Here is a 13,560-nt window from a genome sequence, read left to right as displayed (position 1 = left end):
CACACACCTCTATGTGCACACACACACTTCCCTATGCACATACACACCTGCACTCACACACCTCTATGTGCACACACACACCTGCAATCACACACTTCTATATGCACACACACCTCTATATGCACTCACACACCTGCACTCACACTCCTCTATATGCACACACACCTCTATATGCACACACCTGCACACACACACACTTTTATATGCACACACCCCTCTATATGCACACATACACCTTTATATGCGCACACCTGCACACACACACACTTCTATATACACACATCTGCACTCACACACCTCTATAATGCACACACACCTCTATATGCACACACCTGCACTCACACACCTTTATGTGCACACACCTGCACACCGCACTCTCAGGCCCCGCCCACAGCGAGACCACACACCCCCTTTCGCCAAGCCCCGCCCACACCGCATATCTCGCGAGATCGAGGGCGTGGCTCACGCCACACCGCGTCGGGAGCTTCCGGCTCCTCATCGCTCCGCACCGCCCGCCATGGCGGCGGCGGCGGCGGCCCCGCGCTGGGTGCCGACCCACGTCCAGGTGACGGTGCTTCAGGCGCGGGGGCTGCGCTCCAAAGCGGCCGATGGGCATGGCGGCAGCGATGCTTACGCCGTCATGGCGTTGGGCCGCGACAAGTTCTCCACGTCGGTGGCGGAGCGATGCCAGGGGCAGCCGTTGTGGAGGGAGGAGGCGACTTTCGAACTGCCGCCGCCGCCTCGACCCGCAGCGCTGCGCCTCACCGTGCTGCACCGAGCGCTCGTCGGCCTCGATAAGTTCCTGGGCCGCGCCGAAGTCGATCTGGCGGCGCTGAGGGAGGACGGAGGGCGGAGGCATTGCAGGTGAGGGGACGGAGAGACCGGCGGTGGCACTGCGGGGTGCGGGGGGGGGGGGGTCGTTGGGAGGAGCCTCAGCGGGTTTGCTGATGACACCGAGCTGAGTGGTGGGGATGAGGCGATGGGATGCCGTTCAGAGGGACCTCAGTAGGCTTGGAGGATGAACCTCAACACGGCAGAGTGCAAGGTTTGGCACTTGGGCCGGAGGGATGGCAGGCATCTATACGGACTGGAAGGAGCGGTCCTTGAGAGCAGCCCTGCAGAGAACGACCTGGGGGTCTTGATGGGTGAAAAGCTTAACATGAGCCAGCAGTGTGTGATTACAGCTCGGAAAGCAAATGGGATCCTGGGCCACAGCAGAGAGGGGGCAGCAGGGACAGGGAGGCGATCGTCCCCCTCTGCTCTGCTCCTGTGGGGCCCCATCTGCAGCACTGCATCCAGGGCTGGAGCCCCCAGGACAAGAAGGACAGGGAGCTGCTGGAGAGGGTCCAGAGGAGCTACAGAGATGGTCAGGGGGCTGGAGCACCTCCACAATGAAGACAGGCTGAGGGAGTTGGGCTTGTTCAGCATGGAGAAAAGAAGGCTGTGGGGTGACCTCATTGCAGCCTTCAGTACCTAAAGGGAGCCTGCAAACAGGAGGGGAATCAACTCTTGGAAAGGCGAGATGACAGCAGGACAAGGGGAAATGGTTTGATGTTGAGGAGGGAAGATTGAGGTTGGATGTCAGGGGGAAGTTCTTTGCCATGAGAGCAGTGAGGTGCTGGAACAGCTGCCCAGAGAGGCTGTGATGCCCCGTCCATCCCTGGAGGTGTTCAAGGCCAGGTTGGATGGGGCTCTGGGCAGCCTGGGTTGGTGTTAAATGGGGAGGTTGGTGGCCCTGCGTGTGGTAGGAGGTTGGAGATTTGTGATCCTTGAGGTCCCTTCTAACCCTGGTGATTCTGTGAAGGCTCCCAAGGGGCTCTTGAAGGGATTTGAGTGGTTCTGGGGGCCCTTTAGTGGGGAGCTGAGGGTGCTGTTAGGAATGCCTGAGGGAACGTTGGCATCCATCCTGTAGGGCTGCATTGGGATCTGATGATATGGGGGGCAATGGGGATCTGAGCCCCACTGCCGTGGCACTGCTGGTGATATGAGCGTTCACCTCAGGGCTGTGCTCAGCTTTCCTCTTTAAATATTTACATGTGAGAGCCTGCAGGTCACGGTGAGAGGGATGAAGTTATCTGGAGAAGCTCTGTGTGTTGGCAGCACATTGTTCATCCAGTTCCAATCCCCTGCTATGTGCAGGGTGGCCAACCAGCAGACCAGGCTGCCCAGAGCCACATCCAGCCTGGCCTTGAATGCCTGCAGAGACATCCACAACCTCCTTGGGCAACCTGTTCCAGCGCCTCACCACCCTCTGGGTGAAAAACTTCCTCCTAATATCCAACCCAAACCTCCCCTGTCTCAGATGAGACTTAGTTCAGGCAGGGAACGAAAGCACAGTGCTGCCAGCACACATGGATTTGTCTTAATGAATGCTTAGCAGAGCTTAATTGCGTGTAAGAGCAGATAATTCGGCGTTATATGGGCTCATGTCACTGCTGGCTGTTAGGCTGTGAGCAGGAAGGTGTCTCCTTTAATAGGCTGTGCAGCTCTGTGTCATACTTACACCTTTGGACGTACGCAGCTGTGCGGTGTCCTGAAAGCCCTGGGGTGGTTCCTGGAGCTTGGGACAGCACCAGCACTTTGTGATGTGGTTTGAGAACAGGCACTGAGTCACCTTCCTCCTGTGCTGTTCACACCGGTTTGGTCAGAGCCAGGTCTGGGTCGTGTTTGTTAACAAAGCTTGTGAAGTCCTAATTAGCACATAGCTGTCATTAGGGGCTGTGTCAGGCTGTAATGTGTTTACATGCAGAGCCTCGTGCTTACAGCCAGCCAGTTGGCATGGGCTCCTTTCTTTGTGTTGGGACCAAGGGAGAAGCATGGAAAAATGCTACTTTGGTGCTCCTGGGAAAACTGATGGTATTCCCCATCATTAACATTGATTTGCTCTTGCTTTCCTGTTTGCAGCCCGTTCCTTCCATCATCACGTAGCTGCTGTGATGGCATAGAGCATCAGGGGCTGCTGCTGAGCCCTGTGCTGTGACCTGGGTGCTGGCCAGAGCCACTGCTTGTGTTTTGGAGTGGCTGACAGCGCTGGTTGTTTGCAGCTAAAATTTGCCTATGCAATACAGGTAGCTCCTAGAAACTACACGATGCAGAGCAAAGTCTGCCCTGTACTTTGCTGGCATCAAGCATGGGCACAGAGGGCTGTCCAGGGAGGTTCCAGCTTCCCACAGCCTTCGCTCATTCACTTCTGCTTTGTTTTGTTCATCAGAGCAAATTGCTTTTTCTTATTCTCCTCCACACAAAGTACTGTAGTGTGACCTCGATGGAGTTCTGCCCTTTACAAGGCAATGTCAGTGTTCTCCAGGCGTCCTTTCTATCAACTCAGTGGAGGGAGGACGCCTGCAGCTCTCTCAACAGACACAAAATAAACAAATACTTTGGCATGCAGCACTGATAACCTCCCTTCTCTGGCACTACTGTGCTTTGAATGTCATTGAGGGGGACGTAAGGAGCAGGAATTGAGCAAGTGCAGTGCAGGCAGGTGCTGGGTTTGCAGCTTGGTTCCCATTCTGTGCTGTGTTTCAGAAGGCTCTGCCTGTAGCAGATCTCATGGTTTGACCCAGTTGCTCTCTCACAGAGCTGAGTGGCAGTCCCAGCCATTCTGTAACTCTTGTTTTGGATCTTGCTGTGTTGATTAGGGGTTCTTTAGCTTAAGAAGCATTACCATAGCTGCTGAAAAGGAGCTGGAATGAATGGTATGAGGGTGTGGGAGGCATGTGTAACCTTTCTGGTACAGCTCAGCAGCTCCCTTTGCACCCACTTCAAAGCCTTAAATCTGTGAATTTCAGGAAGCCTGAAGAAAGTACAGGAAAAAAAGTGGCAGAGCTGACCCACGTCAATTGCATGTGTTGTTTGTGATCCCAAACAAGAAGACAAATTTCACTAACAACTTTCTCTTTGCAATAAGAAAGTGTTTTCCTGTGGGTTCTGGGATGGTGACGTCGTCGTAAGATTAAAGGTTTTGCTTTTTTTTCTGCACTGTAGGCTTCTTGCATTCTTACAGCACCTCCTGTTAAGTTCTCAGTGTGTCTGGGGGTCGCTCACATCGTTGGTCCTCAACCATGTCTTATTGAGGATAGAAATCTCCTTGTTTTCTTGCAGGTGGTACAAACTGCGCTCCAAACCAGGGAAAAAGGAAAAGGAGAGAGGGGAGATCGAAGTGGACATCCAGTTCATGAGGAGCAACTTGACTGCCAGCATGTTTGATCTGTCCATGAAGGACAAGGCCCGCTCCCCATTTGGCAAACTCAAGGACAAGCTGAAGGGGAAGCGGAGCAGTGGGCTCTCTGACACAGCCTCAGCCATCGTGCCCAGCACGACGCACTCCCCTGCCGACAGCGAAGATGAAGCATCTGAGAAGGAAAAGAAGAAATCCAAGTTCAAAACCCTGTTTTCCAAACCTGGCCTCCAGAAGACTTCCCTCTCCCAGTCCATGTCGGTGCTGCCCACACCTCAGCCCGTGGCTGCCAGGGTGAGGCTCAGACCCACGGATTTCCAGCCGCAGTGGGATGATGAGGATTCGGAGACCTCTCCGACCTCGGAAGGTGAGTGTGCACCCTGCATGCACGGGGCTGTGCTCAGAGCCATGAGAGGTACTGGAACAGGCTGCCCAGAAGGTGGTGGGTGCCCCGTCCTTGGGGGTGTTCAAGGCCAGGTTGGATGGGGCCCTGGGCAGCCTGGTTTAGCATTAAACGTGGAGGTTGGTGGCCCTGCGTTTGGCAGGGGGTTGGAGATTCGTGATCCTTGAGGTCCCTTCCAACCCTGGCCATTCTGTGAGTCATAGAGGAGTTTGAGTTGGAAGGGACCTTTAAAGGCCATCTGGTCCAACTACCCTGCGATGAACAGGGGCACCACAGGGTGCTCAGAGCAGCATCCAGCCTGACCTGGAACTTCTGCAGGTACAGACATTCTCAGCTAAGCTTATCTTGGGCTGGCTTAGCAGCCGTGAGCCTAACCTGCAGTGGTGTGGTTCCATAGTGGATGTCTGGTGGTTGTAGGTGCTGAGAAGCTGCGTGCAGAGGGCTGGCAGCACTGAGGGACCCAGAGGAGTCACACTCATGTAGCTGTGATCAGTTAACGAGTTGTTAATAGCAAGCATCAGAGAAATCTTGAATTTCCCCCCATTTATTTTTTTCCAGGAACCTTTGAAATTCCTCTAGATGAGAAGTCCTCTCCTTCTGTATTTAAACATCGTAAAGCAGCAACTTTGGACAGCAGGCAGCTGAACCAACCAGCTGCTGGCAACACCAAGAAAGAAGGGCTCTCTTTATTTAGCGGCCTTAAATCTAAAAACGATCCGGTTTCCAAGTCCAGTTTGTGTATCAATGGCAGTCATGTTTATATGGAAGAGAGCACCCTGAAGGACAGCACTCCAGCTTCTTCTCCCTCTCCTCGCAACTTCAGGAAGAAGCAGGTCTCTGCTTCAGAAGAGAATCTCTCTTTCAGGTCTGCTAAAGGACCTGAGGAGATGGAAAGAACGACTCCCAGCAATGCTTTGTCTGGGTCTGCATCCTTGGAGACCTTTAAAGCTATGTCTTTGCCATCGTACAAATTGCTGAGCAGTGAGGAATGTGCGGAAACCAGCATTCCTGTGAGTGTTGAAGTTACCAAAGAGACCAAAAAAACAGACCAGAAAAAGTCTGCCTTGCTTTCGCTGGTCACGGGGAAAAAGGAAGCAGCGAAAACCAGCGATGCTGAAAGTATTCCAGACAGAACTCAGAAGGAAGAGGAAAACAAAGCTGCAGAAGAGAAAAATGAACAGGAAGCCAAATGCCTTGAACCTCCAACAGAGTTAAACAGAGGAAACCTTTCGGAAGACATTCAGCCAGAAGGCTTCACAAGTAAGCAGCCTCTCAACCCTTTTGGTGAAGAACGGAAACCTGAGAAAGCAGCTGCACCAGCAAAGACCAAAGCTGTCAAACCCAGGTCAGTGACTTTTGCTCCACGTGCTGACATAAATGGTGACATGCAGTGGCTGTAGGTTTAGTTAGGGTGCTTCCTACCCCAGAGCAGCACTTGTGAGCTTGATGTGCTGCACGCAGCAGCAGCGTGCTGCTCAGGGGGAGGGGAGTTGAGGGCTTGGAGCTAGGCATTGCTCACAGGTATTTCTTTCTTTAATTTTTCAATGTGAATAATAGATTGATGTAGGGATATTACCTGTGAGTGATGCCAAAATAGCAGTTCCCTGAGCACAAGCATCTTTTCACAGTCTGGGGTAAGTTTCTTGCTGGCTCCTTTTGCAGAAACTAACATTCTTCTGTCAGAGCTGCGTGGCTTGGAACACATCCAAGGGCTGAAATATCAGTTCTAACATCTCTGCTTCTCCCTTCTCTTATTTGCTGTGGTCTTCAAAAGAGTTAACCTTGGAGCCCTTCTGCTTCTGACATTCACAGCAGCAGCAAGTACATCTGTGGCATTTTGTACTGAAGGCTTTTTCGGAAATTCTGCTCCTTCATGTGTGTATGTGGTATCATATCTGTGTCTGTCTATATATATATGTGTGTAAATACATCTGTCTTACTAATAAGGCTATGTTTTGCCTGCCTCTAACTCTCTGTTTTCAGTGCTTCTTCCTGTTTAAACATCTTGCACACGAAATGTCCTACTAATGAAAGTGCTTGGGATGCAGAAGTTGAGGCAGTTGAGGCAACCTGAGTGTGCAGATGGCAGCAGAAGCATTTTGACATCCGTCAGGTGTTTGTGAGGAGCATTTAAGCATATTTAGTCTGTTAGATAAGCTCCTGGCTCTCTTGCTGTGTAATTTATCTCCATTGTCAGGCAGTGGTGCTGAAGCTTGTCTGTTGCTGCCTCGTGTTGCATCCACAGGTGACATGCAAGTTTTTTGTCCCTTTTGCAGACTGGGCCTGTCTTCAGAGGAGGAAACCAAAGCCACTCTTCCTACTCTTGCACCTGATTCCCTTCCTGCTTATCTGCCTGTGCCCCACATCAGTAGTGACAACAATCCTTTTGTTCCTAAACTAGGACAGAAAGTAGCAGGCTCTGAGGGCGTTACTTCTGCATCTCTTCCTTCTCCTTTCACTGCAGAGCTTTTAAGTGGCAAGAACCCCTTTAATCCCAGCTGGGGCAGGGAGTCCCCAGCCCCGGGTTCTGACCACACTGCCATCCCTTCATCCCATCACCTTGCAGCCTCTGCTCCCAAAGGGCTCCCAAAGGTCTCTCATAGTGGCAGTAATCCTTTTGCTTCTGAATGGGGCCGGGATCCTGGAGGCTGTGATGCACATGCTTCCACATCTCCTCTGCCTGCACCTTCTCTCCATTCTGGTGGTCGCTTTAATGGCAATAACCCCTTTCTATCCAAGACTGGATGGGGGGTGGATGAGCCAGGTCTCACAGCTGTCTCTGCTTCTTCCCCTGTTGGCCTTCCTGGTGATGGAGACAATTCCTCAGCAGGACTTTCTGCTGATCTGAGCTACTCTGCTGTCGCTGCTTCAGGTGTGAGTGTGGCTTCAACCTGTAATGTAAATGCTGTAGCAAACCCTGCTGGCACTCTTTCTGTCAACCCTGGTGTGGCTCCAAAGAATCAGTGTGATTCTGTGCAGGGGCAGGTGGGCCCTTCTTTAAATACAAGCGAGTCAGTGCTCTACACAGAGAACAGTGCTGAACAGTCACCTTCCTCTGAGAGTAAGCTCAAAGAGAAGCAGGAGGCGTGGAGTGAAAAGAGGAGGGAGGAGCATTCACCCACATCAGAGCCTCAGGATGCTCCTGCATCTCCAGTGCAATCTGTGAACCCAGGCCACACGCAGCCTCCTCAGGAAGCTGCAGCAGGGAGAGCTGGCAGGGAGGGGGCTGTCGCACCACAGCCTGCACCACGGCTGTCTTTAATGCAGCAATGCCCCCCAGTTTCTCAGGCTGACGAGTTAAGTGTCGGGCCTTCAGGGGAGGGCGAAGGCTCTGCATCTGGCCTTGCTTTACAGGATGAGAAAAGCCCTGGTGCTCGTGGGTCCCTCCCCCAGAACGGCTCAGTGGCAGCCCTCGTCCCACCAGTAAAACTCAGAGCTGACAGCCTTAGCAGACATGTGAGGAAGGAAGGGGACGAGGAGTTGTTTGATTCTCTCACGAATCTGCACTCTGCCCTTTCAGTTACCGGAGATCACGGCGTGAGGCCGGCTGCCCTTCCTGCTATTCCTGAGGCAGGCTCTGATGATGAGCTGCAGGGTGACTGTCAGGAAAACCACGGCGTTGCTGCAGGTGATCAGGACGTTTCAGAGCCCGTAGATAGAATGCCTTTGCACGAGAACCAGAAGGAGAGCTCTGATAGCTCTGCTGCAGGCAGAGTAACCCTGTGTGCAGAAGGAGGAACTGCTGTGCCTGTGCTGCCTGCAGGAGGGCACGGCCACGGGGTCAGTAAGCAGACACCTGACTCAGGTATGACGCCTCATTCCAGTGAGCAAAGTCATGTTGAGAAACAAGAAAGGAGTGCTGGTGCTGGGGAGCGTGCAGAGAGTGACTTCTTTGAGCCTTCTGTTTCCTCTTCTTCCCTGTCGTGTTCTTCCCAGCCTCGCTCCTCCTCTCGCTCCCTCTCCTCTGACACCCCAAGTCAGAGAGCAGAGTCTCCGAAAAAGCCAACAGCAGAGGGCTTCGCAGATAAAGCAGGAAATTCTGGCAAGAAGAAGCTTCTTCAGGCATGGGTTTCACCCTCTGAAACGTACCCTAACCAAACTCAACAGAGTGGTGAAACCGTGTCTCCTAAGCACAGGTGAGAGAAACATGGGAAATACACTGAAGGTATCTCAGTGCTGAGAGCCTTGCCCTCAATGTGAGCCTTGCCTTAGATGTGAGCTTTGCCTTTTCCTGCTCTGTTAGAACCAGCGCTACGAATCCTGAGCAATAAAACACCTTCTGACACTTTATGGCACGAAATCCCATCGGATAAATTGCACTGCCTGCATGAGAGCAGAAGCATTTGGTGTTTTGAAAGAACCACAGATTCATTAAGAACTCAAACACTGGTGCACAGAAGATGGGAATAACTGCTGGTATTACTGCCTTCTCCTGTGGACTGACCTTGCTTTTTCCTTTGTGACATTGTTTAGGATATATTTCCCTTGTTACTGCTTCTTTATCTCCTGAAGTCTTATGGAGTTCTTTATGCCTGAAGTCAGTAAAGACAGCAGAAAGAACTGGAGTGCACTGAGAGGAGCTGAGGCAGAGATGCTCGATCTTCCCAAAGTAGAATCTTTAATCTCTGGAGCGGGAGGGAGCGCAGAGTAGGGATTTCCCCCAGTTTCTCACTGCATTTGTTTTCACTCTGAAGATGTAATGCCAGTATCAACGTCCTGCTTGAATGACACGAGCCTTTTGTGATGTTACAGACTTCACCCTGTGAAGCCAATGAACACCACAGCAAATAAGTCCCAAAGCAAAGACCTGAATGTCATCAGCGCTATGAATGAGAAGCTGCTGGAGATGAACGTAAAGGTAAGGTGGAGAGAAGCACTTCAAACTCAGCTCCCACACATTGCTTAGGATTGTGTCTCCTGTTTTGTATCCCTGTGCTTGTGCTCACACCATGGGGAATGTGCTGCTTCCTTTTGCCCTTAGAGGTGGGGGCATTCTTGATTATTTTCTTGCATCTCATCAGTAACAGCATCAGAGCCTCCTGTTTGCTCAGGGGTTTCTGAGTGGAGGGGATGGAAGGCTGCTGCCTGACTGCCCAGAGGTGAGCAGGACGTTCAGAGCTGCAGCTCTGAGTGATGCTGCTGTGCTGGTCCTGCTTGTGAGCTGCATAACTTGGATCAGCAGGAAGGACTGGACAAATTGTTCAGTGTCGATAGGCAAACGTGATTAGTCTGCAAAGCTTCTTTTTGCCCTGAAGTAGGTTTGTGGATCTTAAAGATGGGGAAAAGGTATCCTGGGGTGGCTGCTGCCTTGTGATGTGTTGATTTAATATCCTCTGCTTCCTAAAAGCATCGCTGTGCAGCTTGTATAACCATTCAGATTTAATGAGTGGGTTATTCTTCTGATAATCTTGGTCTCAAGTGACCTCTAAAGGTAATCCTGCAGTGCCTCCTTCCGGGACAAGTGGAAAAGAAGAAAGTTTAATTTAAATGGTAGAAACCTGTCATGTTGAAATATCTGTGGAGTTTAAGGCAGAGTTTTCCAAGTGTGTTTGTGGTGATAATCTGAAGGAGAGCAAAATGCCTGAGGCCTGTGGGAGGGTTTGTGCTGTTTCACCTGAATTTGACCTCCCAGGTCTTCAGTGTATTTCAGGTCTGTGCAGTCTTAAGGTTTCAATGAGCAGCATCCACTGAGATTGGATGTAGCTCTACGAAGGTGGGAAGCAGCAATACTTCTGAAGAGCAGCTTTGTGTTGGCAGATGGACGTGCAAGGCAGTTCCTTGCTGCCTGAACTCCAAACCACCTGTTGGACAGCATTCAGTTCTTACCTGCAGTGTGAGATGACCCTGCCTTTCTTTTGCAGAAATACAATCCTTCAGATCCTGCCTATGCTTATGCTCAGCTCACACATGATGAGCTGATCCAGCTGGTCCTGAAACAGAGGGACACAATCACCAAGAAGGATCTCCAGGTGCGTGAGCTTGAAGACTACATCGACAACTTGCTTGTCAGAGTCATGGAAGAAACCCCAAACATTCTTCGTGTTTCAACTTCTGGAAACAGAAAAGCTGGGAAGATGTAGGAGATCTCTGGACGTCAAACAAAGGGCTGAGATCCTGCCAGCAGAGTTTGATTAATAAGGAGACGACGTGAAATAGGTGACACCGCTGTGCTGCCTGCAGACAATGAGCTCTTCTGTTTCTGGCTTGAGCAGCCATCAGTTGGAGTAGTGCTTACGTCAGCTCTGGTACATGGAGCTCCAGAAGTAGAATCATTTCCCATATTTATTTTTTGGTCTTTTTCCATGATTGGGGAAGATTTGTTCAGGCATTTAACCCAAAGTCTGATTGCCACAGGAAGGATGAAGGGTTTGTTGTTGTTTTGTGTGTTTCCCTTGCCAGCAAAGCGCTGCTGATCCTTCGATGAAGATTTTTTCTCTGTTGTTTTTGAGCAGCTTTGATAGATCAGTTACTCATCTGTCTGCACCTGAAGTTGTAGTGCAATATAAAATCTCATGCAGTAGAGCTCGAGGATTTGATTTTTCCTTTTATCTTTTGACACTGGAGGAATCCAAAGAATGAATGCTACAAGAACAGAGCCGTGTGGGCTGCATTTTAAAAGCAATTTAATGCCCTGGAACGGGGTGCGAGTTTAAACCTCAGTTTGGAAAGGAGGAAACAAAGCAAAATGAATGAGACAACACAAGCAAAGCAGTTCTCCAAGGGGAAGGCTTACAGGGTTTTGAACATGGATGCTGTGGGATGTTTGTGTTCCATGGGAATAAGGAGTAGCACTGGGTTGGGCTGACGGTACGTTGTGGTGGAAGCTGTTCTCCTCTGGATTTAAACTCCTGATTCGAAGGCTGTTTGAACAGGGAAGGCAAAGGTGCAAACTCCTGGATTCTGCTCAGTACTCCTGGGTTGGGGTGGATTTCTGTGTGCACACGCATGGCCTGTGGCTCCTGTGTGAAAGTTCTGTGACAGTTTTGGTGTCAGACCATTGCAGTTTATTGCATGTAAGTGCCTTGAATTTTGGAGCTTCCCCTGGAGCAGCCTTCAAGGGCGATCAGGCTTAAAACTCATCTCTTTTTTTTTTTGTATCCAGCGTACAAAAGGAACCAAATTCCACTCTTCCCCTTGGGATGGGAGCAGTCAGAATATCAGCACTCAGATCCTGCTGTGTTCTTTGTGACCTGAGCTCAGAAAGGAACGAAAATGAAAATTTCATGCTGCTGGCTCTGCAAGACAATCAAATATTCCTTAATTTGTGGCTTCTTTGCAGCTCAGTAGAGACAAATGCTTCTCAGCATTGCCTCAGGCAGAGAACAGCAGCACAGGGCTGTGAAGCAGCCACTGCAGCAGCCTTTCTCCACTGAAAGTTAAACATGCCCCTGTTTTTTGTGGTCATCTCTTGTCCAAGGTCAACAAACCGAATTTCTTTGCAGCTCTTAAGTTCACCAGAGTTTGTGAATGCCTTGAAAGAAAGCTGAAATACCAAAGGAGTGTGCAGCAGAGGAACACAGTGAGCACTCCTACCTTCTGTGATTGAAGTAATCTGTTAATTAGGTCACTTCTGACGTAGCCTGAAAGGAGTTTCTAACACAGTTTTCCTACAGCAAAGCACTTTATTGAGGGATTGATTATTAACCTCTTAGCAATAATCTTACTAGTTTCATAAAACACTGAAAATTACTGGAGATTTCTCAAGTAAATACTGTATTTTTGTAGTGAAAAGTAGCTAATATATTATCCTAGAGATGTTTGTTGATTGGAAAACTCAAAGCGTGCTGTTAATCACATTTTCTTTCTGTAATTGGGCGGATGGCTGAAATCAAAGCTCTCCTGGCAGCTCTCCTGCATCAGAAGCTCAAATCGAGGAAAACCTTTTGCTTTAAGCATCTTTAAGAGTCTCTGAAGGCTCGAGGTGGTGCTTTTCTATACCCTCTTCTGTGAAAGATGGCTCTGAGATGCAGAAGTTCTGAGCAGTACCTTCAGCTCCTGCAGGGCTTTGGGTGGCTCCGCTCGGCGTTGCTGGGAATGGATGCTGCTCCTCGTGCCTGGAAATGGCAGCGGGGTGGAGGAGTGCTTTGCTTCCTCCCTGTGGATCTCTGGAAAGAAATGGTTCCCAATACCTCATGGATAAACTTCTACCTTCCTGATTTTTCTGGTTTAGAGAGAGACAGAAAAACCAGTAGTGCCTTCAAACAACGTTAACAGTTCCAAATCACAGATGCTGCTGTTGGTAGTCATCACTGGACGCAGGCTGAGGAAGGCCTGATGTGCTTTTATGGTTCTCACTTCAGCAGTGAGGGCACTGCTGTGGTTCCTGCTGTGCTCTGTGATGCTGTGCACAGTGCTCCTGCAGTCTGGATTCCACGAAGCTTTTACAGTGGGTTTTGTGCATTCCTTTTGGCAACGATGGGCATCTCGAGGTTCTGCGCGCAAACAGAACGCTGATTAGTGAGTCTCCTTAGAGACAAAGCCTTAAAACTTGTACTGTCCTTTGCCAGTTTCCACTTTGCCCATTGAGGTGTATGGCCTTTGCATGGTGGGTTATCTCCTGTGGTGACAGGTGCTGCTGCAGGCAGCGCTCCTGGATGAGCCACACTTCCATTCCGCAGCTGTGGAAACGTGGCACAAACCTCAGACCTCCATCTTTGGTTAGCAACACTATTTAAAGCTTTTCTTTGGTGTAAGGGGTGCTCACCTTGATTTTAAGGGACCTAAGAATCGAGTGCATTTTCTTGTTTGATTACTGAAGGACCTATATGTATTTTTCCGTTTATGGGGTCTGCTTTTATTTGCAGGTACTGTTTGTTTTTAACCCCCCCTTTGGTTTTGTGGAACACTACAATAAAATTACTTTAATTCCAATGTTCTCATCGCTGTGTTTTTTCCTGTGTCAGAGGGAAAGGCAGCGGATGTCTGAGCGCAGCTCCACGGGCCCTTCCTCAACCTGTTTGTGATGGTCAGAGTCGCC

At 50.2% G+C, this 13,560-nt stretch overlaps 1 protein-coding gene across 1 annotated transcript; it reads left to right on the top strand.

Annotated features, from left to right (window-relative positions):
• The first annotated feature begins 517 nt into the window (after positions 1 to 517).
• RAB11FIP1 (RAB11 family interacting protein 1) lies at positions 518 to 13,454 on the top strand. The gene is made up of 6 exons (XM_042835240.1): positions 518 to 864; positions 4,105 to 4,547; positions 5,142 to 5,928; positions 6,860 to 8,719; positions 9,336 to 9,441; positions 10,445 to 13,454. The coding sequence occupies exons 1-6, from the start codon at positions 518 to 520 to the stop codon at positions 10,661 to 10,663; spliced, it is 3,762 nt and encodes a 1,253-aa protein (XP_042691174.1). The 3' UTR covers positions 10,664 to 13,454.
• The last annotated feature ends 106 nt before the right edge of the window (positions 13,455 to 13,560 follow it).

This window comes from Centrocercus urophasianus, unplaced genomic scaffold (assembly GCF_019232065.1).
Source record: "Centrocercus urophasianus isolate 14NV4802_14NV808 unplaced genomic scaffold, USGS_Curo_1.0 seq_50, whole genome shotgun sequence".
In the NCBI taxonomy this organism is placed as follows: domain Eukaryota; kingdom Metazoa; phylum Chordata; class Aves; order Galliformes; family Phasianidae; genus Centrocercus; species Centrocercus urophasianus.
Note: the sequence above shows the minus strand (reverse complement) of the source record. Positions and strands in the feature narration are given on the sequence as shown.